The sequence below is a fragment of the Bombina bombina genome, chromosome 2, assembly GCF_027579735.1.
Source record: "Bombina bombina isolate aBomBom1 chromosome 2, aBomBom1.pri, whole genome shotgun sequence".
In the NCBI taxonomy this organism is placed as follows: domain Eukaryota; kingdom Metazoa; phylum Chordata; class Amphibia; order Anura; family Bombinatoridae; genus Bombina; species Bombina bombina.
The window spans coordinates 1,221,410,768-1,221,437,899 of record NC_069500.1 but is presented as its reverse complement, the minus strand read 5'-3'; the positions used below and the strand labels follow the sequence as shown (position 1 = coordinate 1,221,437,899).

At 37.0% G+C, this 27,132-nt stretch overlaps 1 protein-coding gene across 1 annotated transcript in view; it reads right to left on the bottom strand.

The window, feature by feature from the left end:
* The window catches only part of LNX1 (ligand of numb-protein X 1), a 327,123-nt gene that overhangs the window by 93,429 nt on the left and 206,562 nt on the right, over window positions 1-27,132 (bottom strand). Inside the window, exon 7 of the mRNA XM_053703967.1 lies at window positions 6,370-6,504. Within this exon, the coding sequence (XP_053559942.1) occupies window positions 6,370-6,504 (135 nt within the window). The remainder of the gene's footprint in view (window positions 1-6,369; window positions 6,505-27,132) is intronic.

Below are 27,132 nucleotides of genomic sequence, written 5' to 3'. Positions count from 1 at the left end.
CACCATGGAGTTTAAACCTTGTTCTTAATGTTTTACAGGGCGTTCCGTTTGAACCCCTTCATTCCATTGATATAAAGTTGTTATCTTGGAAAGTTCTATTTTTAATGGCTATTTCCTCGGCTCGAAGAGTCTCTGAATTATCAGCCTTACATTGTGATTCTCCTTATTTGATTTTTCATTCGGATAAGGTAGTTCTGCGTACTAAACCTGGGTTCTTACCTAAGGTAGTTACTAACAGGAATATCAATCAAGAGATTGTTGTTCCTTCTTTGTGCCCAAATCCTTCTTCGAAGAAGGAACGTCTACTGCACAATCTGGATGTAGTCCGTGCTCTAAAATTTTACTTACAGGCAACTAAGGAATTTCGACAAACGTCTTCTCTGTTTGTCGTTTACTCTGGTCAGAGGAGAGGTCAAAAAGCTTCTGCTACCTCTCTTTCTTTTTGGCTTCGTAGCATAATTCGTTTAGCTTATGAGACTGCTGGACAGCAGCCTCCTGAAAGAATTACAGCTCATTCTACTAGAGCTGTGGCTTCCACTTGGGCCTTCAAGAATGAGGCCTCTGTTGAGCAGATTTGCAAGGCTGCAACTTGGTCTTCGCTTCATACTTTTTCCAAATTTTACAAATTTGACACTTTTGCTTCTTCGGAGGCTATTTTTGGGAGAAAGGTTCTTCAGGCAGTGGTTCCTTCTGTATAAAGAGCCTGCCTATCCCTCCCGTCATCCGTGTACTTTTGCTTTGGTATTGGTATCCCAGAAGTAATGATGACCCGTGGACTGATCACACTTAACAGAAGAAAACATAATTTATGCTTACCTGATAAATTCCTTTCTTCTGTAGTGTGATCAGTCCACGGCCCGCCCTGTTTTTTAAGGCAGGTAAATATTTTTTAATTTATACTCCAGTCACCACTTCACCCTTGACTTCTCCTTTCTCGTTGGTCCTTGGTCGAATGACTGGGAGTGACGTAGAGGGGAGGAGCTATATGCAGCTCTGCTGGGTGAATCCTCTTGCACTTCCTGTTGGGGAGGAGTAATATCCCAGAAGTAATGATGACCCGTGGACTGATCACACTACAGAAGAAAGGAATTTATCAGGTAAGCATAAATTATGTTTTTAACATTTCATTTCAACTTGATCTGTAATCATGAAGTTAGTTTTGTTGGAGTTGCTATATTTTGGGGAAACTGCTATATGAGAGAATAAGTTTAATTTTGGTGTAAAAATTTAAAATAGTATTTGGAAATTTGCCATAGCATTTACAACACAGGGAAATTATATTAAAGTAAATATGATCCATCTAAAAGTAGTAATCCTATCAACAATTTGCCCATATGTATTGTTTTATGAAGCGCTTCAGTTTAAACACATCATTATGGAAGAAAAGGTTTTTTTTCCCCTTTTGTATATAGGCTGATCAGTGCCCCAGCTGTGCTCTCTGGAGGTGCAGTGTACAAATCACTCCTATACACTAACACTGTTTTCTAGAAAGACCAATCATCTAAAAAATGAGTAATTGCTAGAGGAGTCCTGATGCTATGTACCAGATGCTGAACTGTGGTCACAAGCTTCTACAGATATGCTTTAATCCAGATGTGGTTAAATAACTAAGCCTCTTACAGCTGTTCTTGTAGCAGACTACATTTTACTTTAAGATATAGTCCCTACAGTTTGATAAACACACTTTGTACAGATACATTTTAACCAAAGCATTTTACATAGATAATTCTGTATTATTATGCTTTAAACTTAAGGAGATGTATATGAACAAGTTAGTACAACCTAAGGCCTGGGGGACATAAGTTGGCCCTTCAATTTTTTTTTTCCCTTTCATTTTTTTTAAGCTGAATATTGCATGTGTCTAAACTAGTTACATTTTCTTCACTACCTTGATGTTAATATAGCACTATTACCTTGATATTATAGCAATATCACTTTCTAGTAGTATATATTTACTGATGAACATGCCAGAGATAGAAATAGAGGAAATCTTGTCTTGATCTGTACTATATTATAGCAACATCAGTGTATAGCCTTATCATGCAGGTATTTGGGCTTGAACAAGTTTACAGTTGAACAAATTTATAGCAAATACTTTGATAAAGATGTGCTCACTTGAGGTTTGGTTATACACAAATACAGTATACATTTGTAATTCCTTTTGTAGCATTTCTAATATAAAGAAATACATTAATTGATTAGGATATTGTAAACTATATGAAGGATTTCAAGGGGTATTACTAACCCAACTGCTTTGATCTATATTTCACATTTTATAAATCCTTAACTTTTTATGATGTGAATTGTATTAACAATTGTTTGTAAAGTATATTTGTGTATATGTTCATCTGTTTTCCTCCAAAATCTCTTTGAAGCTGCATAAGCACCTAAGGTTGGTACTAAACCAGATTTTACCTGGATAGTCCCAAAACCTGAAACTATGTCCTGGGTCATCCACCCAATGTTCTGAAAGACAGGAAAGGAGTGACATGTGTAAGTGTACAAAGGGCTTGTAGTATTGGGGAGCGAGAGAACGAGAGGCCCAACAAGTATCAAGCATGTGGAAGAAAGAGAACTACATCACTTGCCTGTAGTTCTGGGGATAGGAGGCAAGAGAGCATAGGCTGCAATGTCACCATGGGATTGTAGTCTTGAAGGGAGACAATGAGAAAAATGCAAACACATAGAAAGCCAGCCATACAGGGAAGAGAGAAAGTACTAGGTGCACTAGGTGGTTTTATTGCAAATGTTGACTACACCCACACAGTGCCCCCATCCACATCTCCTCAAAAGGGGTCCTGAAAATGGCTGTCAAAAGAAACCCTATATGGATATAAGTGAATATGATAAAAGATAATCTCTGGAGTCTTATAACCAACTGTTTTGTTTTGCTTTTTTTCAGGTGCATAGATATTCTTTTTTAGTCACAAACCTAGATAAAATCCTTGATAATATAAATATATTTATATATTTCCCATCAACTACACTGCTGTGTAACACAGATGGAGACAATATAATCTGCAAGGTAAGAAAAAACAAATAGATATGCCAATAATGACCATAGATATGTCCGAAATAATCATACTTCTTATGATGTAAACATGCAACCTTCTGCAGTCAAGTCCTAAACTTGTACATTGGTTATGCAACAGCTGTTGTACCTAGTAGAGTCCAAAAATCACATCTCAAAATCTTAACTTGGATTCACAAAGCACAACCCAAATGGAACCAAATACAAACCACCATACTGTACTAATAATAAGTAAAACTAAGCATGATGTTAAATTGGATGTTTTGGCATTGACATAGAACTGGATAATGAAAGCAGTGTGCATTCATTTGAAAAGGCAGAGTTTCTCATGTGATCACAATGCTATATCATATCGTTTGTTAAAAACCCGCCACTGCAATCACTTTTTCAATTGAAGAATTCCGGAAAAGGACTTTTTTTTTAAGTGTAAAATGGATAGTCTAGTCAAAATAAAATTTTCATGATTTAGATAGGGCATGCAATTTTAAATAACTTACCAATTTACTTGTATAATCAAATGTGCCTTGTTCTCTTAGTATTCTTTGTTAAAAGCTAAACCTGGTTAGGCTCATAAACTGATTTCAAAGACATTGAAGGGCACCTCTTATCTCAGTGCATTTTGACAGTTTTTCACAGACAGTACTAGTTCATGTGTGCCATCTGGATAACATTGTGCTCACTCCTGTGGAGTTATTTATGACTTAGCACGGATTGGCTAAAATGCATGTCTGTCAAAAGACCTGAGATAAGGGGCAGTCTGCAGAGGCTTAGATTGAAGGTAATCATCGAGGTAAAAAGTATATTAATATAATTGTGTTGGTTATGCAAAACTGGAGAATGGGTAATAAAAGGGATTATCTATCATTTTAAACAATAAAAATTCTGGAGTACACTCCTTTTTACTGCCTGGTTTTGAAATAGAAACTGACACATACAATAGCCATTCACGCATCTTAAAGGGACATTCAACACTGCCCACAACATTAATCTATGTTTCTAAACTAAATAAAAGGATAAAGCTGCAAGGTGCCCCCTTTCTCTTACCACCTTCACTGTTGAATCGTCTTTCGCATCTTCCAAATTGTTGTCCTAATATGTTTTCCTAACTCCCCCCACCGTGACGTCTTCGCCTTCTTTCTCAAACTAGCAGCCAATGAGACCCCATTCCCCGGACTGAAATGCAAGCGCGTTCACGGCCGTTAGCGCATGCGCAATATACTAGGAACTCTAAAAATGGAACCAAAATAATAGAAGTTGTTTCCGTTACGCTGATATTTGTTGTGGATAGGGTATTTACCTAGAAAAACGTAATCAAGTACTATAAGTAAAATAATCGGAACGGAAACACTTTGGGTTATTATGGTTCCGCTTTTAAGGTTCCTATTGTATCGCGCATGCGCCAACGCCCGTGAACGCGCTGGGATTGAAGTAGGAGAAATGGGACAGAACTGCCGGCTAGTTTGAAGAAGACAAGCTGTACGTCACAGTGGGGGGAGTTAAGCAGCCATATTAGGAGACAAATTTTGACGATATCTATGAGGATTGAACAGTGAAGGCAGTAAGTAAGAGAAAGGGGGAACGTTGAAGCTTGCTCTTTAGACTTAGTTTAGAAACATAGATTAATGTTGTGGGCAGTGTTGAATGTCCCTTTAAGGTTACAGCAAAGCTCTATTCATGGAACGCCTTTGTTCACTTGGCAAGGAAAATACTCATTTATTTCTTTTAAACTTTTTAAACTTGAACCCTTAAATTAGAATCCATATTCGTGAATGGCTTTTTATAGGGGATGAGCTTTCCATGCTAGCTGAGTCAAAACTCGTTCAGGACAGTGCATTTATTATTGAACTTGTAAGCTGGAATGAGCATTTGTGACTGGGAGTTCCATAATAAATGCATTGTGATGAACGATTTTGGACTCAGTGGCTCGTCCCCTATAAAAAGCCATTCACAAATGCGCAATTTTGCTTAAGGGTCTCTTAGAAAGATACTAAGCAGTAAGGAAGCGGGGTCAAGATTAACAGTTTAAAACAAGTAAAATTCCTGTAAAAAAATAAATATATATATTTAAGGTGTTTAACATATAACATTACAGTTGCCATTTTGTGTTCCAAAATGGAACCGGGTCTTTAAAAAACACTAGAAATAAATTTTTTTTTTAAAATGTTCCTTGTAAACATTGTAAAAGAACCATATAGCGCTAGAAAAACAGTGCCCAGTTTGGCCATTCAGATAACCTAATAGATGCCTTTAGAAGGATTAGCAGTAGTGCGGATGGAAACAGATTGCAATAGTTAACTCTGGAAGCAGTGATTTTACGTTCTCCTGTAAAAACACAATTCTAATAACGCCTGTACTGTTGGCGGCAATCACAACAGTGCGAGTAAGAAATAAAATCATATCTGAAATATAATATATAAAATCATGCCATTTGTAGATGTAGGTGTCCTGAAGTGAGTTTTCCTGCAGATCCCCTTAGCTGTACATGTTATCATGTAGTCTTCACATTTACAAATGTATGTGTCATGGTACATATGTATATGTGTATCCTGTTGACTGTATCCAGCCTCTCCAATTTGGATGAATGGTGCTTTAATGAATTGATACCACGTATGTTAACAGACCTGTAGAATGTTTTTAGTGGGCATTTCAGAGAGTTTAACATAGGTGCAATGTAAAAGACTGTTTAAAAAAGTCTAACAGGTGCCTGAAAAGCCCTTCCAAGGACTTTTCAAGTTTCATTTAGGTTTATTTTTGTATATGAAATATATTGTTCTGCTCTTTAACACCACGACCCATTGCAATGGGCTGAACTTGCAGATAAATCAGATCCCCTTATTTAATCACTTTCTATACACACTCTTCCTTATACTATTTATATATTAAAGCCCAATAGTTAAAGAAAACATTTAAAAATTAACATTTTATAACTTATTACTCCCACCTCCCACTAGGAGTGTAATTTATTTTGCTAGACATGTTTACATAGCTTTTGTATAGCCAATACTAAAGTATTGACATTTTTATTATAGGTGTGGATATCTCAAATGCCAGAATAAAGATGAAGAAAACATTTACAAACAATTTAATGCACTTCAGCAGGTAAATAATCGGAAACAAATTAAAGTGGGGAAAATTTTACAGTACACTGTCCCTTTAAGGACATGACTAAATTAATTTGGAAACCTCTGTGCTATTGTTATTTTTTTCATTTTACTAAAAAGTAATGATGGCGATGATGATTATGATGAAACAACATAATAGCGCTCATTGCACAAACTGGGTAGCACGGGGTAAACATATTGCAACAGCCCTTCCAGGAATCAATAGTAAAATTATACCTTGTTAAAATGATTTCTCTCATTGGGACATGGCAGAGGGCTGCCGTTGGTATGCCACCCAGCCTCCTGCAAGATATCAGGGGTCTGATGTCTGGTTTGTCGTGCAACAATAAAGTACACCCCCTCCTCGCTGGCCTGTGTGATAAAAAACAGATGTAAGTCCTGCTGTTTTACAGGTCCAGACAGTAACTTTCCTACAAGTTCACAGAGGTCATAGCCCACTACTGAGCTTGTGTTGTTCTAACCTCTTCAATTGCTTAGGGTCCTCTAACATACTGAGGTTAGTACAGAAGAGAGTGGGTTAACATAAACATGTGCACAATTTATTTCCTCTCATATCATTTATATGATGATATCTAACAAAAATCAGATAAGCAAATGTTAAAGCTCCCTTCTGAAAAGTAACAAGCATAGATTAATTGGCATCTACAGAAGAAAAAGATAAAACAGAATATCAAAGAAACAAGCAAAGCAACAGCCAGACAGTTTAACTAACACACAATATTTAGACTACTGAGATCTCAGAGCTATGCAATGCAGACCTTCCAAGTTCAGCAGTGGCTAACTAGTATACGAAGAATAATATTTTATTTCTCTTTAGGCTGACAATAGATTAATGTTTTAGCACATCATATTTAAATTGTATAGCTTTAGATGCTCTTTGAAAATTCACCTCTGGTTTTCATCCAACCCAAAATAAATCTTTAACTGCCTTGACTCAACTACAATCCCTGTGACAAGCTACCCCTAACCTTATGTCTCTGCACCCTCAAACTGTAGACTGTAAGCTCTCCGGAGCAGGGCCCTCTTCCTCCTGTACTAGATTTGTTTTTTGTATCTTAGCTTATCACAAATAAGATACAGTCATTGTATACCCCTATCTATTTACCTAGTGCTATGTCATTTTACTAGGCTATACAAATAAACGATATTATAATTATAATGATAATAATAATTTAGTTTTAATTTGTTACAAGAATTAAGGGCTATACAAGTTTCTCTGCTAACAATTCTTTTAAACATCTTTACAGGGAAATTCTTAAGCAATAATAAAGTGATCTAATTTGTTAGAAATGTATATGATTATTTAGGGATTACAGGTGTGATGCATTGCTGCAGTTGATGGCCAGTGAGCCAATCAGAAATAGCATAGGTATGCATCTGTCAATCACTGGAACTGCAAAAAAGCTTGAACGCTGCATTATTTGACATAAGTGTTTAAACCTTTGCAGAGTTTAAATGCACAGTAACAAATGGAAATGTGTTTAATAAAAACACACTCTTTAAATAATTGAATGTGCTACTATAGACATTATATATGTGTATTTCTTTGTACAAATACTTATAAGTGTGCCATGTATTTCTGCATTTGCTATGCAAGAAAGGGAATATAGTGATTCCACTTTACAGAGTGTCATAACATAGAATAAGCAAACTGTGAGTGTCTTACCAACAAATTCAACTGCCAAAATGTGTTGTCAAGCAGCAGTATGCCGGGCACTTTACAATTTACTTCATGTAATCAGCCACATCTGAGCAGCGCATGCTTCATACACACACTAATGCACTTAGGCATAAGCAGACTGATACAAATGTAAGCAATCTATCATGTAATGACCCAAAGGTTCAGTAAAAATAACCCCATTTAAAGAAAATCTGAGTTTCTGCTCCACACTGGTCTTTAATGTGCAGTGCCCCATAGCAAAGTTTGCATTTAAAGATTTTGTTTTAAATCAAAACAAAAAAAACTTCATATTTTCTTTATAATCTGATAGGTCTCCTGAGAGCTGTGCAACAACCAAAAAAAACAGTATGAAGTTGCAGAAAAATATCTAAATAAGTGGAATCTGACATAAAAGACAGACACTCTATATGAAAAACAAGTCAAGTAGATTGGAGAAGCTGTTAGTTGAGTAAAATAAGCCAACAGTATCATCAAACAATTAAAAGAGAAACATCACGGGAAATTATCATCATCTGGATGCCCAAAGCCAACATGGGAAGAGTTTTAGAACTAAAATCCTTACTTTTGAGCTTATAGAATTATTCTAAAGTTGTGTTCTATTGTCTGTTTTTGAGTACAGTAAATGTTAAATTATTATTTTTTATATGTAATCAGTTATTGAGATTGACAGGTCAGGAAGAGATCCAAACCATAGCAGCAAAAAAAGTGAGAAAACCCCCAGCACCATACAAAATGTGTAAGTACTATCTGCTTTATGTCAGTACCTTGGTGCAGTATAAAGATCATGCAGAAAAAGTCTATACTCTCATGAATTTTTTTTTTTTACATATCAAGGAATGCCTTCTTCAGAAAAAGAAAGGTATCTGTTCTCCGAAATGCCAGTAAATTGTTGCAAATTAATTCAATTTTGGATGTGATGTGTGTATATACAGTATCTCACAAAAGTGAGTACACCCCTCACATTTTGTAAATATTTTATTTTAACTTTTCATCTGACAACACTGAAGAAATGACACTTTGCTGCAATGTAAAGTAGTGAGTGTACAGACTGTATAACAGTGTAAATTTGCTGTCCTCTCAAAATAACTCAACACACAGCCATTAATGTCTAAACCGTTGGGAACAAAAGTGAGTACACCCCTAAGTGGAAATGTCCAAATTGGGCCCAAAGTGTCAATATTTTGTGTGGCCACGATTATTTTCCCAGCCCTGCCTTAACTCTCTTGGGTATGGAGTTCACCAAAGCTTTACAGGTTGCCACTGGAGTCCTCTTCCACTCCTCCATGATGACATCATGGAGCTGGTGGATGTTAGAGACCTTGTGCTCCCCCACCTTCCATTTCAGATTGCCCCACATATGCTCAATAGGGTTTAGGTCTGGAGACATGCTTGGCCAGTCCATCACCTTTACCCTCAGCTTCTTTATCATGTTGGAATACTGCCCTGCGGCCCGGTCTCCGAAGGGAGGGAATCATGCTCTGCTTCAGTATGTCACAGCACATGTTGGCAGTGAACTGTAGCTCCCCAGTGCCAGCAGCACTCATGCAGACCCAGATCATGACAATCCCACCACCTTGACTGTAGGCAAGACACACTTGTCTTTGTATTCCTCACCTGGTTGCTGCCACACACGCTTGACACCATCTGAACCAAATAAGTTTATCTTGGTCTCATCGAACCACAAGACATGGTTCCAGTAATCCATGTCCTTAGTCTGCTTGTCTTCAGCAAACTGTTTGTGGGCTTTCTTGCGCATCATCTTTAGAAGAGGCTTCCGTCTGGGATGACAGCCATGCAGACTAATTTTTTGCGGTGTGCGGCGTATGGTCTGAGCATGGACAGGCTGAACCCCACCCCTTCAACCTCTGCAGCAATGCTGGCAGCACTCATATGTATGTTTCCCAAAGACAACCTCTGGATATGATGCTGAGCACGTGCCCTCAACTTCTTTGGTCAACCATGGCGAGGCCTGTTCTGAGTGGAACCTGTCCTGTGAAACCATTATATGGTCTTGCCCACCATGCTGCAGCTGAGTTTTAGGGTCTTGGCAATCTTCTTATAGCCTAGGCCATCTTTATGTAGAGCAACAATTCTTTTTTTCAGATCCTGATTCCTCAGAGAGTTATTTGCCATGAGGTGCCATGTTGAAGTTGCAGTGACCAGTATGAGAGAGTGTGAGAGCGATAACACCTGCTCCCAATTCATACCTGAGACCTTGTCATACTAATGAGTCACATGACACCGGGGAGGGAAAATGTCTAATTGGGCCCAATTTAGACATTTCCACTTAGCGGTGTACTCACTTTTGCTGCCAATGGTTTAGACATTAATGGCTGTGTGGAGTTATTTTGAGGGGACAGCAAATTTACACTGTTATACAGGCTGTACACTCACTACTTTACATTTTAGCAAAGTGTAATTTCTTCACTGTTGTCACATGAAAAGATATAATAAAATATTTACAAAAATGTGAGTTGTGTACTCACTTTTGTGAGATACTGTATATATACACATATATATATATATATATATATATATATATATATATATATATATATATATATATATATATATATATATATATATAGATAGGTAATCCCAAAAAGAAGGACAAAGGAGGCTGGAAAATCATCCAAGGCTGGTTCAACAAAGGTTTATTGAGTAAAGGTGCTAGTACAAAAGGTGAGAGCAAAGCCTTAACACCTGACGCGTTTTGCACATGCGTACATGCGCTTCATCAGAGGTCTATATATATATATATATAAATATATAAAATATAGCCAGCATGTGCACTCTCACCTTCCTTCATCTGCCAGGGTGCTAGTGATATAGACAATAGCAGAAATAAAAACTTGGTATGGCGATGCTTCTGTGGTTACAGGATTGCCTGCTGGAAACATTCCAAACCATAAGGGGTAAATGGCGCTTTGGTGCTAGTAATATATGCCACATTGGAATCCAAACAGTATATAGAGGCTATTGGCCACATGCATATTTGCCTGACAGGTTGTATATCTAATTAGAAGTGAGCGCATCCTTATAAATGTTTTATTGTCAAATCCGTATAGGTGTTGAGCTGTACGTTTCTCTTGTTGCATGCTATCTATGTTTTTCCTGTGTCCTCTGTCTATATAAGTCACATCATTATGTTGAATAGCACTATGAGTAATATGTACTCAGACTTTATATGAATAATTTCACTATGCTGATTATTTGTGACCTAGTGGTTACCATAACAACCATTTTTTGGCTTTTTTTGTCTAATTTGGGGGTGGGGTTTATACTATGTTTGGCCATAAAGGCATTGTTTTTTGTATCACTTGTGTCTGAGGAAGGGGATGTAAAATTTCTGAAACGTTACACTTGTCACAGTAAATCTGATTTTTGAAATACCCAGTGAGTGCAAGTTTTTTATTTCTGCTATTATATATATATTCTCTCATGTATGGGCACTATGGGCACACACAGGTTTTTTTAAAATGCTTAAACTTTATTGGAAAATCATCTTTAAAAAAAACAGATGTTGATGTTTCGGCTCTGGTTTGAGCCTTTTTTAAGACATGTTATTTTCAATTTTCATGTTGAACATACTGGAGCAGCATCCTAGCCATCCTTCCGGTAGTAATTTACAAAGCTCCTTTGCCAATTACTACCGGGAGGACGGCTAGGATGCCGCTCCAGTGCATTCAACACAAAAATTTAAAATAACATGTCTTGAGAAAGGCTCGAACCTGAGCCAAAACATCGGCATCTGTTTTTTAAAGAAGATTTTCCAATAAAGTTTAGAAGTTTTAAAAAAAACCTGCAAGTACCCTTACATGAGATAATATATTGTATTATAAACTTTTTTATTTATTGCACCCGGGCTGTGTGAAGTAGCGAGAGGTGGAGTGCTTGGCTACAGTCTTTGACATATATATGTATATAAATAGGTGATCCCCAAGGAAGAGGACAATCATCCACAGCTGGTTCAACACAGGTTTATTTGAGCAAGGTGCTAGAACATAAGGTGAGAGCAAAGCCTTAACACCTGACGCGTTTCGTGCATGCGTACATGTGCTTCATCAGAGGTTGATGAAGCGCATGTATGCATGCGCGAAACGCATCAGGTGTTAAGGCTTTGCTCTCACCTTATGTACTAGCACCTTGCTCAAATAAACCTGTGTTGAACCAGGCGTGGAGGATTTTTCAGCCTCTTTTGTCCTCTTCCTTGGGGATCACCTATTTCTATATCCAGCGGAGGAGATACCGCCTTGGCTGTCTATCACCCAAGGCTTGTATCCAGACCTGAAGAGCCTGTTACCTAGGACCCAGTGGACACCTGGTTTGTCCCAGCGAATCTTCTGTGCGACGCTGCACGTTTGCCTCATGCCTAACATCCTACAGCGGACCTCGAGTGCGACACGGCACATTACTCTGACATCAGAGCTTTGGTCATTTGAGGACGAGTAGATACGAGGACACAGCCATCTCCCTCCGTCGGAACTTGAGGGCTTTTGCCTATCGAGGATCTTCGGAGGACGTTGCCTGATACCTACACATTGGAAAAAAATTTCCTTGGTCCGCCTACTTTGAAGGTACTTTTCAACTCACTGTGTACACCTGGATTGTACATTGACTCTAAGGGCTCGTGGGGACACACTACAGCCTTTTCCCTACGGTTTGTTTTTGCCTACAAGGAACTTTTATTTAAGCGCTCTAAGCATATACAATTATAGCGCAATATAAGGAACTTTCCGAAATACACTACTTGATAATTGTGGACTGCATCATTACTTAATGTCTTAATATTTCCACAGTTTGGCAAGTACAGAAAACCGTTTTTTGAAATTAATGGGAAATGCTTATTACTGAGTATTACAATATTGTTTAGATTTATACATAGTTTCTATACACACTAGGGTACAAGGTCCCCCATTATTTATTCCTGCTAATAATTTACTTAGTTTTAGAATTTATATATTTATATATTTATATGTATAATGCAGTGAGTATGAATCCGGTGCAGATCCTAGGTTACCCACCACTGACAGCCAGCACACGAAATGTAGTAAAACACCAATTTAATGTGTAGGAAGCATAACGTTTCGGCCCCAAACAAGAGGCTTGGTCACATGCAGCAAGTCACAACAGACAGGCATATATATATATATATATATATATATATATACACACACACACACACTTGTCGTCATGAGATTTCACTCAGACAGGTTTTTGAGCTTGCATCAGGTATTAATACTTTCACATATGACTCAGCTCAACGTTCTTATTGCAAATTCTTTTTTTTTTTTTTTTTTTTTTTTTTTATGTAAATTTTTATTTGAGGTTCAAGAGAAGGTATACATAGAATATATAATAGAGTAACATAGTAAGCATATCGTAATGTAAACAATATTGAGCAGAGCATTGTAAATTGGTGTTATGCATTACATAAAAAGGTAAAGAAGAAAAGGACTTAATATGTACATACTGTAGTATACCAAATATGCTATATACCTCCACAATGATAAATGAAGCCACTTTTGGACCTCCAGTTTATGTGACAATGTTATTGGGGGTATGCACCAACTAAGGAGACCACTTTTGGATCTCCACTGAACAACCTCATGTTTTATCTATATTATAACATAAGCATAGTCAAATATAACCATAGTAACAGTAAGCAAAATAGCACATTCTTTAGACTCTAAGGATGTCATTATATGAAATAAGGGAGTAACTGTTAGTTAATAAGTAAACAGATATGGGAACAAATTCGCATGAAGCTTGCGAGAGACACACACACTGACCTTAAAGGACTATATAACCTGAGTGAAATTTACACGTAGAGATATATAAATATAAATGTGGCGCACTTGTGAGTAGTAATTACAAAGAGGATATGTAGATATCCTGTCTAATACTGTTTGCCTATATGGTAGTTGTCAACTTTGTGAGCAGAATAATTAATATTGGCAGTGGTACGCCCAATCAAGTAAGGTTGTGAGTCGCCAGTCGTACCAGTCCCTATATGTCTATATAGCCTAAGTAACAGGTACTCATAGGGAAATATTATTGTAGGGCACGAATAAGTGATAGAGAGAAATGGAATGCACACCAATCCAGTCTAGTTATGTACATATATATAATAGTTGGCGTTGCTAGGAGGAATGTAGTTCAACAGGCCAAAGACCTTTTGGGCATATCAAAATAAATATGTCTGCTGATAAATTACGTGTGTTGCATCCCTGCAGGGCCTCTCATGCTAGATAATACTAGTCTGTAAAGGGGTTGTAGTGGAAAACATTTGTTAGGATAGGCTATGAGCCCTTGAACTATAAACAGTATTTATGTTGGTAGCGAAAAGTTACTCCACATTAAGGAACAAACACACTAGCACTCCGTTCAGCCATGCGTCTCATAGAGCTGGCTGCTATAGAGAGTCCATGGAGTCGTAAGCCACAAGACAGTGTTTCATGAGACCGCTGTGAGACATAAAAATTAATTTCACACCCAAATGTTCTCATATATCTATCTTCCCTATGTGAAACTGAACAGAAACACTTATATGTCCCAACATTTAGCACAAGTCATCAATAAAGGCTTCTCAGTAAGCAGTCTCCCCGCATGGGGAGACAGCCATATAGTAAACTCTTAACAATTACAACCGGAGCAGTAAAGTTGCCTCCATACCTCCCAAGTGTCCTGAATTACAGAGCGTATCAATAAAGTCCAGGTCTATATGCTTTAGAAGGTTGTGTCTCTAGTATGATCAACCAGCAGGGCAGTACTAAGTATTTAGTAATTCTGTCGGCAAACAGAGTAGTGTCCCAGGCTAGAAAATCAGTCCGGTAAGAAAAGGCTCTACCCTACCCCTGTTACCGGTATTCGGCTATCTGGACGGTCTTGGTTCAACCAACGACAGGGCCATCGCCTTTGAGGAGCGCAACTTTCCAAGCTCCCTGCCTTATCTAGTGTGAGTAGCTTGTGTAGCTGAACAGTGGGATGCCGTCGGTCCGGTGAGTCGCAAGGTGGGGCAGAACAGTGCAGCGTTTTTTTTTCTTGTCTACTCACGGCACTTCCAGGGATTCCCAGGCCCCTCTGTTTCAACCCCAGAACACTGCATGTCCACTCAGGAGACCCCGAGCAGACTACAGGTCTGTATGCTTCTTCCAATGTGGGACGCTCTGCCAAAGGTTGTCGCCAGTCCCCAGAGGCATCACTCCGGTCGGTCTCTGCGACAGTTCCGTTGTCATCTGCCGCTATGGAGCCCGGCACCAGGGATATCAAGTAATCTCCACCCATTGGGTCTGCGGGAGAAGTATCATCCTGCCTGGCTGTTAGAGTAAAGTGATTTGTAGGCCGCACAGTGGGTTTTCGCTCCAATGGAGTTGTTGTATGCATCCGATTCTCTCTGATGGCTATGCATATCTGTGAAAGTGTCCCAAAGCTGTCTGCAATGAGATCCGACAAGTTCCGAAAATGCTTGTCTAGTAGATCCGCCACTGAGTTCTCAAGGTGCTGCCACTTAGGTGTCATAGTGCTGTTGTCTAGGCGGGTAATAGAAGATATGAGAGTATATCCCCTAGAGTCTATGTGCTGTTAGATAGAGAGGGAAAAGAACAGCTTTCAATATCCTTTTATAGGATCCCGTAACCCCGGTAATGGGGGGGGGGGTAATAATGCGGCAGTCCCAGGCCTGCGTTCCGTGGTTCCCACAGCGCTTAATGTTCGTAACATGCAGCTGCTTACAATATGGCTTCCAGGCCTGTGAGAATGTCTGTCACGCAGCTGATCCCAAAGAGCATAGGCAATAATATAGTCAGAGAATCCACTCTTGAGGTAAATCTAGACTCCAAACATATAGAAATGCAGTCTGATAAATTAAGACAAGATTTTGTAGGTTTTGGTATGAACAAACTGCAAAATAATAGCTTAAACTCAGAGAGCTTCATTGAGACACATCTTGCCGCTTTGAGAGTAGACTCCGCCCCCGCAAATTCTTTATTGTAACATAGTCCAACGTTTCGGCCCCATCTGGGTCGAAACGTTGGACTATGTTACAATAAGAATTTGAAATAAGAACAATGAGCTGAGTCATATGTGAAAGTATATATATATATATATATATATATATATATATATATGTATTCAGTGTGTGTATATATATTATATAGACAGGCATCATATATTGATTTCTAATATATTTCGCTTTAAAAAAAATGAAGCTTTTAAAACAAACATATGCTAAATAAATCCTAAACCTAAAGTGCTATTCCATAGAACACAGCAAAATTCTATTACTAAGATATTTAGTTGACCTCTTTGTATTTTGATAGCTGGTGGTTGGCTTCTAAATTTCTGTTTTATCACACAGACCAGTAAGGCATTTCCAAATGATGGGAAACTTGCTTTTATCCAAAATTCATATCTGTTCTTACTCTGATGTTGAAACAGTCGTTTTATATTACAGCTCTCCACCCAGACCCTAGTTTTGTAAAAATATATAATGCCTTCAGGAAATCACCAAAATGTAATTCAATATCCTTCAGGGGTTGCTTTTTCACAGTACACCTGATTCCTTAAAATTGTAGACATATGTCTCAGCTGACATAGAACCTGAAATGTATATGATTGACATTATACTATGCTGATCAAGGAATACACCAAGTAACACTCTACTGAAGTATATTGTATGTCTTTTATGTTTTGTGTCTTTGGTGAAATATTACCACGTTGCTTGAGAATTTGACCAGATATACTTGTCATGTAAAATAAAACCGAGTAGCATGTAATACCTTAATATATGAACATAGCATGTGCTATCCCCTGTTAAAGCAGATTGCTTTTATAGTTACAACATTCTATTAGTATTACCTATTTACTTCTATTTGTGTAATTTCTAAATAAGCATGTTATTTATTAAATAGTTACTATTTAAATATAATTCAAATGTGTTCACTAACTCTATACTTCTATTAAATATGTTGGTGTCATCCAGTCACAAAATACTAACTAGTGTGAAAACTGTGACTTCTGTATAGTTCATTCCTCAAAATGTCTCTTTTTAATTAAATCTATCTCACTCAAAAATGTATAATAATATCAACCGCCTATTATCCTTGTTTTAGGGTCTTAAATAACTATTTTCTTTACTTACACTTATTTGCATAGAGCTGCTACGTTCAGCCAGTAAACTCGCACAATCCTTCTCACTTAAAGGGTCATTATACTTATTTTTTCTATCATTAATATGAAAGAGCAGCATTTAAAAATGTTGATAATATTTTTTTACTTGAAAAATGTGAAGTAAGAGCTGTTAAAGGGATAGTCTAGTCTATTCAAAATTAAACTTTCATGATTTAGATAGGGCATGCAAATTTAAACAACTTTCCAATTGACTTTTATCATTATATTTGCTTTGTTCCCTTGGTGGTATTTTTGAAAAGCTAAACCTAGTTAGGCTTAAACTGATTTCTAAACCATCAAAATCCGCCTCTTAGCTCAGAGCATTTTGAACGTTTTTCACAGTTCGACAGTACTAGTTCATGTGTGTCATATAGTTAACATTGTGCTCACTCCCGTGGAGTTATTTAGGAGTCTGCACTGATTGGCTATACTGCATGTCTGTCAAAAGCACTGAAATAAGGGGGCAGTCTTGCAGGGGCTTAGATACAAGGTAATCACAGAGGTAAAACATATATTAATATAACTGTGTTGATTATACAAAACAGAGGAATGGGTAAAAAAGGGATTATCTATCTTTTTAAACAATAAAAATTCTGGTGTAGACTGTCCCTTTAAGCAACTTTCTAATTTACTCCTATTATCAATTTTTCTTTGTTCTCTTGCTCTCTTTATTTGAGTATAAGCTTAGGAGCTGGCCTATTTTTGGTTCAGCACCGGGGTACCGTTTCCTGATTGGTAGCTACCTTTAGACACCAATCAGAAAGCACTTCCCAAGGGCTGAACCATAAATGGGCCGGCTCCTATGCTTACATTCCTACTTTTTCAAATAATGATACCAAGAGAACGAAGAAAAATTGATCATAGAAGTAAATTAGAAAGTTGTTTTAAATGCCTTCTCTATCTGAATCATGAAAGTTTGATTTGACTATTCCTTTAAAACTGAAAGGAAAACTATTAGCGCACTATCACTTGTGTACTTCCTGATAACGTTCATTGGTTGATAGGTATTTCCTGATAACGTTCATTGGTTGATAGCTACTTCCTGATAACGTTCATTGGTTGATAGCTACTTCCTTATAACGTTCATTGGCTGATAGGTACTTCCTGAAAATGTTTATTGGTTGATAGGTACTTCCTGATAACGTTCATTGGTTGATAGGTACTTCCTGATAACGTTCATTGGTTGATAGGTACTTCCTGATAACGTTCATTGGTTGATAGGTACTTCCTGATAACGTTCATTGGTTGATAGGTACATCCTGCTAACGTTCATTAGGTAATAGGTACTTCCTGGTAATGCAAATGTTTAAATGCTTCTCTTTCAGTACCAACGATATAACTTTTGTTTGCATTGTGTCCATTTAAGACAAAACCAAACTTTAAGAGACATGAACATCCCAATGTTTATTTCATGATTCAGATAGAGCATAACATTTTAAACAACTTTCAAATTGACTTCAATTATCAGAATTGCTTTATTTTATCGACATTGTTTGTTGAAGGAGCAGCAATACACTATGGGTAGGCTGACCATATTGCTGCTTTAAAAAGGGACACATATGAAAAATACATATGTCAGGGCTGTTTTCAGGGCTGTTTAAAGAAATGGTTTTGTATAAGAACCCTCACATATGTATTTTTCATATGTGTTCCTTCTTAAAGCGGCAATATGGTCAGCCTAACTATGGGAGATAGCTGAAAACATCAGGTGAGTCATAGACAAGAGACATATAATTGCAGCCACCAATCAGCAGCTTGTTCCCAGAAGTACATGCTGCTCCTGGGACTGCCTAGGTATGCTTTTCAACAAATGATGCAAAGTGAACAAATTAGATAATAGTCATAAATTAGAAAGTTTTTTGAAATCACATGCTCTATCTGAATCATGAAAGAAAAATGTGGGTTTTTATGTTCAGTTGAACTACTTGAAACAAATTAAATCTTAAAGTTTCTGTGAAATCTGGAAACTATTGTCAACTCTATTTAGGCCAGATTTTGAAAGCATTGGGATACAATGAGAAATCAAAATGTCTGAAATTATAACCCAGAATTGTCAATATAAAGGGACATAAAACCCCAACATTTTCTTTCATGATTCAGATTGAACATACAATTTTAAACAACTTTCCAATTTACTTCTATTATCAAATTGTCTTCGTTTTCTTGTTATCCTTTGTTGAAAAGCAGGGATGTAAGCTCAGGAGTGTGCACGTGTTTGCAGCACTATATGACAGCAGTTTTGCAACAATGTTATACATTAGCAAGAAGTGTAGTTTTACAGGCATGTGCACGCTACCTACCTAGGTATCTCTTTAACAAAGAATAACATGAGAACAGAGCAAATTTGATAAAATAAGTAAGCTGGAAAGTTTTTTTTTAATGAAAGAAAATGTTTGGGTTTTATGTCCCTTTAAATAAAAAAAGAGGTGCACGCCACTGTTTGGCCAATCCAGGTTGTGTATCAAATAATTTCCTTAAAAGAGGAGATTCAGTATAGTTTCCCATTTCTAGGATGTTATTTATAGCACTGAGATATGATTTTTTCATTAGGTAAATTTCAGAATAAAAACAAATTTTCACCAACTGACTTGCACAAAGAAGATGTCTATTTCAGTGCCAACAAAGCCTGTGAGTAACGGCTGATTTTAAATGGATAGAAAACTTGTTTCTTTCACGATTTAGACAGAACATGCACTTTTAAATAACTTTCCAATTTTCGTCTATTATCAAATTTGTTTTGTTTTCATTGTATTTTTTAGTAAAGGAGCAGCAATGTGCTACTTGAAACTTTCGGAACAGATTGGCTAAGCCAATGGCAAGAGGCATATAAGTGCATTGCTGATCCTGAGCCTGCCTAGGTATGCTTTTCAACAAAGGATACCAAGAAAATTCAGCAAATTATACTATAATAATCAAAGTAAATTGGAAAGTTATTTAAAATGGCACGCTCTATCTGAATCATGAAAGAAAATTTAAGGGGAAAGCAAACTTTGAGGACTAGTTCTATGGCATGTAAATTCCATGTTTTATTAATATACTTTATTACAAATTAATAACACCTGGCTGTCTAGTAGGGATGAATGACCCCTACACGTGTCCCTGGCCTCAAGTTGTGAGAAACATATGAACCAAATAAAAACTAAAATTTGTTGGGGGAGCAGATTTCCCAGTGCTTAAGGAAGAAAAAAATATGCCAATGAGTATGTATTGATATAAAGTAGTTTCACATTATAGAAATGAAAAATAAAAAAATGAAATGAAAAAAAAATACTTTAATCATATTGAAGTTTCTTGCCATAATATCTCTCAATTAGTGTCAAATATAAAATATAGGACAAATTTTTTGTGTGTATATATACACAATATGCATCAAAACAAAATTAGGTACATAAATGTGGGCACCCCAACAGAAATATTGCATCAATATTTAGTAGAGCCTCCTTTGGCAGAAATAACAGCATCTAGACGCTTCCTATAGTCTGTAATGAGTGTCTGGATTCTGGGTGAAGGTATTTTGAACCATTCCTCCTTGCAAAACATCTCCAGTTCAGTTAGGTTTGACGGTTGCTGAGCATGGACAGCCCGCTTCAAATCACCCCACAGATTTTCAATGATATTCAGGTCTGGGGACTGGGATGGCCATTCCAGAACATTGTACTTGTTCCTCTGCATAAATGCCAAAGTAGATTTTGAGCAGTGTCTTGAGTCATTGTCTTGTTGAAATATCCAGCCCTGGCGTAACTTCAACTTTGTGACCGATTCCTCAACATTATTCTCAAGTATCTGCTGATATTGAGTGGAATCCATGAGACCCTCAACTTTAACAAGATTCCCAGTACCGACACTGGCCACACAGCCCCACAACATGATGGAACATCCACCAAATTTTACTGTGGGTAGCAAGTATTTGTCTTGTTCTTTTGCCACCATGCATAATGCCCCTTGTTATGACCAAATAACTCAATCTTTGTTTCATCATCGTTTGCATACCTCGGGGGACTCTGTTTGTGGCGTGTGTGCAGAAAAGGATTCTTCCGCATCACTCTCCCATACAGCTTCTCCTTGTGCAAAGTGTGCTGAATTGTTGAACGATGCACAGTGACACCATCTGCAGCAAGATGATGTTGTAGGTCTTTGGAGGTGGTCTGTGGGCCGTTATTCACCGTTCTCACCATCCTTTGCCTCTCTGATATTTTACTTGGCCTGCTACTTCTGGCCTTAACAAGAACTGTGCCTGTGGTCTTCCATTTCCTCACTATGTTACTCACAGTGAACACTGACAGCTTAAATCTCTGCAATAGCTTTTGTAGCCTTCCCCTAAACAATAATGTTGAATAATCTTTGTTTTCAAGTCATTTGAGAGTTGTTTTGAGGCCACCATGTTGCCATTCTTCAGAGGAGAGTCAAAGAGAACAACAACTTGCAATTAGCCAACTTAAATACCTTTTCTCATGATTGGATGCACCTGTCTATGAAGTTCAAGGCTTAATGGGCTCACCAAACCAATTGTGTGTTCCAATTAGTCAGTGCTAGGTAGTTTCATGTATTCAAATCAACAAAATGACAAGAGTGCCCAAATTTATGCACCTGTCTAATTTCGTTTTGATGCAGATTGCACATTTTCTGTTAATCCAATAAAACTCATTTCACTATTGAAATATTACTGTGTCCTTCAATTATTTGAAATGGAATTGCGGATCCAAACACCCAATTATTTATAAAAGAAAATCACGGAAATTGTCAGGGGTGCCTAAACTTTTGCATACAACTGTTTGCACACACACACACACACACATATACATATATATATATATATATATATATATATATATATATATATATATATATATATATATATACACACACACACACATATATATATATATATACACACACATACACATACACATTTAGAATGAGTTTCAATACACTTTGTTCATTTCAGTTTTCTACACAGAACACATTAAGGAGTGCATGCGTTCTTTTCTCATGTGTTTCACCTAACTTGACAATTGATTCATTGTTCATGTCCATACAGACTTTATCTCAGTCATCTGCATTCTGTTTTTTACATTGTAAAATCACACAACAAGATCATTGATAATGAGCAGGATTAGATCAGATTGCACTTTTGGATTGGCACATATACTTGGCATTTAAACTATAAGGGCTCTATAAGAATCTCAGTCTCAGTCTGTTACCTAGAGGGATAGGAGAAAGTTTGGTGGAAAGAGTAAACTTGCATCTTTCTCACAAGGTTTTTTCTAAATGTTGTTTAATCATTATTAAAATATGAATTATTTTTCCTTTGTAAAAACCATGGACAAATAGTAATACAATGGATGGGGTTATAATTGGAGATACTTGTTTTTCAAATATATTATTATTATTCTTTATTTGTATTACGCTGCTATATTCCATAGCACTGGGAACAAAGTTAGGGGTATACAATGACAAAGATTTCTAATACAGTAAGAGGTTTGAAAACAACAAAGCAAAAAACAAAAAAACAAATTTGAATGAAGTTGAAACTGGTTTTATTGCAGCATCTTTAGTTTTATTGAAGAGTTTTATAGCAGCATCCTCCGCCATGTTAACCTGAACAGTTATGTGCTACACTTGCTGCAGGGTGTGCTGGGAGGAATATGTATTGTGCCTCTGGATAGCACATGAATAGTGCTAGTCATGTTCCTCCCTGCACCATGTGTAGCGCATAACTGTTCCATGGCTGAATCTGCTCTCATTACTAAACACTCAACCACTCTATGCTGCTCTGATGATTCATTCCTCCTCCTCAACCACAATCACCTTTTCTTGATCTGACCCTATTCAGTTGAACTCTTCCTTGTTCTCTCAAACCTTCAAATGCTTTCTTAAAATGTGCTTCTGTAGGGAAGAATACCATGTGGCTCCTTACATATATGCAACCTCCAGTTCCATAATAGTCTTTAATCATTATATGCTCACACTAATTATATCACTCACCATCACTGTCTTATCACACTTTTTTTTATCTCTACCACCCACATTAACCCCTTAGATTGTAATTTCCTAAGAATCCTTCTATATCAGTATTGTAATATATATTGATTTTTCCTTAGGACGTATTTACTGTTTGCTTGTATAGAGTTTCAGAATAGGTAACACATTAAATAATTTATAAAGTATAATAATTATACTTCTGGATACAGTCATATTTTAATTAACGTTGTTGAGAAAGATATGAGAGTTATGTTTACTACATGGTGTGTTGCCACGCATTGATATAGGGTGATCCTGAGGTATAGGTTTGGATAACAGGAAAAATCTGTTATATAAATAACAAAAAGAAAAAAAAAAAGAAAAAAAAGAGTGCTATCAACTACAGGTGAAACTCGAAAAATTAGAATATCGTGCAAAAGTTCATTTATTTCACTAATGCAACTTAAAAGGGGAAACTAATATATGAGATAGACTCATCACATGCAAAGCAAGATAGTTCAAGCCGTGATTTGTCATAATTGTGATGATTATGGCTCACAGCTCATGAAAACCCCAAATCCACAATCTCAGAAAATTAGAATATTACATGCAATCAATAAAAAGGATTGTACATAGAACAATATCGGACCTCTGAAAAGTATAAGCATGCATACTGTATGTACTCAGTACTTGGTTTGGGCCCCTTTTGCAGCAATTACTGCCTCAATGCGGCATGGCATGGACGCTATCAGCCTGTGACACTGCTGAGGTGTTATGGAAGACCAGGATGCTTCTGCATTGTTCAGTCTCATGTCTCATCTTTCTCTTGGCAATGCCCCATAGATTCTCTATGGGGTTCAGGTCAGGCGAGTTTGCTGGCCAATCAAGCACAGTAATCCCACGGTCATTGAACCAAGTTTTGGTGCTTTTGGCAGTGTGGGCAGGTGCCAAGTCCTGCTGGAAAATGAAGTCAGCATCCCCATAGAGCTTGTCTGTGGAAGGAAGCATGAAGTGCTCCAAAATCTCCTGGTAGACAACTGCGTTGACCCTGGACTTATTGAAGCACAGTGGACCAACACCAGCAGATGACATGGCTCCCCAAATCAACACAGAATGTGGAAACTTCACACTGGACTTCAAGCATCTTGCAGTGTGTGCCTCTCAATTCTTCCTCTATACTCTGGGTCCTTGGTTTACAAATGAGATGCAAAATTTGCTCTCATCAGAAAAGAGGACTTTGGACCACTGAGCAACAGACCAGGTCTGTTTTTCTTTAGCCCAGGTAAGACGCTTCTGACATTGTTTGTTGTTCAGGAGTGGGTCAACAAGAGGAATACAACATTTGAAGCCCATGTCCAGGATCCGTCTGTGTGTGGTGACTTTTGATGCACTGACTCCAGCCTCAGTCCACTCCTTGTGAAAGTCCCCAACACTTTTGAATGGCCTTTTCTTGACAATCCTCTCCAGGCTGCGGTCATCCCTGCTGCTTGTGCACCTTTTTCTTCCACACTTTTCCCTTCCACATAAGTTTCTATTAATGTGCTTTGATACAGTACATTGGGAACATCCAACTTATTTTGCAATTACCTTTTGAGGCTTTCCCTCCTTATGGATGGTGTCAATGATGGTTTTCTGCACAACTGTCAGGTCAGCTGTCTTTCCCATGATTGTGATTCCTACTGAACCAGACTGAGAGACCATTTAAAGGCTCAGGAACCCTTTGCAGGTGTTATGGCTTAATTAGCTGATTAGAGTGGGACACTTTGAGCCTAGAATATTGCACCTTTTCACAATAGTATAATTTTCTGAGATTGTGGATTTGGGGTTTTCCCATGATTGTGATTCCTACTGAACCAGACTGAGAGACCATTTAAAGGCTCAGGAACCCTTTGCAGGTGTTATGGCTTAATTAGCTGATTAGAGTGGGACACTTTGAGCCTAGAATATTGCACCTTTTCACAATAGTATAATTTTCTGAGATTGTGGATTTGGGGTTTTCATGAGCTGAAAGCCATAATCCTCACAATTATGACAAATCACAACTTGAACTATCTTGCTTTGCATGTAATGAGTCTATCTCATATATTAGTTTCACCTTTTAAGTTGCATTAGTGAAATAAATGAACTTTTGCATGATATTCTAATTTTTCTTGTTTCATCTGTATGTGAAAATACATATAAATATAATGTATATATACCCTTTTGCAAGCTTTAATTCATACATGTAAAACATATAAATATAGAGATTATAGACTGTGTAACATTTACTACATCTACTTTCCTGATGTCCCTTAAAGGGACATGAAACAAGAATACAATTTTGAACAACTTCTTAATAATTTACTTCTCATACATAATTTGCTTCATTTTCTTGCTATCCTTTGTTGAAAATCATGCCTACCAATGCACTACTGGGAGCTTATCTGGTGATTGGTGGATGTGCATATATGACTCGTCATTGGTCCACTTGATGTGTTCAGTTAGCTCCCAGTAGTACACTGCTACTCCTTGAACAAAAGATACCAAAAGAATGAAGCAAATTTGATAATAAAAGTAAATTGGAACATTGTTTAAAATTGTATGCTCTGTCTGAATCATGAAATAAATATTTGTGGGTTTTGTGTCCCTTTAATTTATACCTGTAGTAGTTATAGATCCTAGATCTGGTTGCTAGAGAAATAAATATATCTATGGCTAGTTTTTTGCCTTATAAACCAGTTTGTTTATCATTGAAATGTTGCATTATTCCTTTGTTATGACATTAGTGACAATAACAATCAATTCTTTACAATTGATAAAAAAGTAAACAATGCATTCACAGCAGGGCTCAACAAAATCTCTGTTAGATTAAAAGTGAAGCGCTCCATGTCCGTATTTAATGCCTTTAACAATAACTGGATCAAATTTTAGTTTTAATGGACTTTAAAAGATTCTTGCGTTTTTTTTTTTTAATAAACATCAGTTTCAGGTCTTTGAAAACATCCTCGTAATTGAAACAACAACACCATGATCCAAACCCATAATGAAAAACATTTTAAGTGAGGAACAATTAACAACTAAATAAAAACTGTGTTTATCTTGTTTATTGACAACATAAACTAGTCCTGGAATGGGCTCAGCGCCTCTCAGTAACATGTATAGGCATCATTTTAACTCCCTAATGGAATATGAATTACAGGTTTAAACAATAAATCTAGAGCAAAAAAAGATAAAATAATTCTGCAGGACCCATGCAAACTCTAATGACCAATTATTTTAGAATAGAAACATAATAATAAGACATTTGCAAACAAAAAAAGTTGTTTTTTTTAGCACAAGTTCAAGCCAAAAGTCATAACTAATTTGTTATCGAAGTTAAACCAGACTGAACTACAGAAATAGCAAAAACGGCACCACCTGTAAATCAGCATAGTTTATACATAAAGCTCAATGAAAACTCAGACTATTATATATAGGAAACAAAATCTACCAATATAACATCCATATATTTTTGCAATCCTGTCCCACTAAAAGTCACCTGCTAAAGTACTTCACTGTCCTACTGTTACCTGCCTAAACTGCTACCAACATTTTGTAGTTTCTTCATCTATTCCCTCTTAATTGGTGAAGGCCACAAAGTGGATTTGGCGGATAAATTAGATTTAAAGATGTTTTCTAGTGCACCTACCTGTTTCTATACATATCTGTCTATCTTAAGGAAACGAATATCTCACTGAAAAAGCGTATGGCAACATCACAGCTAGAAAATTGCTCAAGAGATTGGTAGTAGCCTGTTGTCATATACACAAGTTGTGTCATTGGATTTAATGAAGCAGCATGCATCTCATGACCATTCACCTCTCAATACAAAGTAGAGGATACCAGAACACTGTAAAGGATACCGGCATCACGAAAACACATTCAGAATATTACAGAATATATATATATTCTAAAATGTTCTCCCTTTGTTCCCACTGATTAATTTGACTTGCTGGAGTGTATTACAATACAACTAGGTCCTTTTAATTGATTTCAGCATTTGACATTGCTGATTTTGTCTGTGGTATCCCTCCCTACCTATACTGAAAGTTTCAATATGTAAAAAGATAGGAAATTCAAAATTAAACTTGTATGATTCAGATAGAGCATGCTATTTTAAGACACTTTTAAATTCACTTCTATCTTAA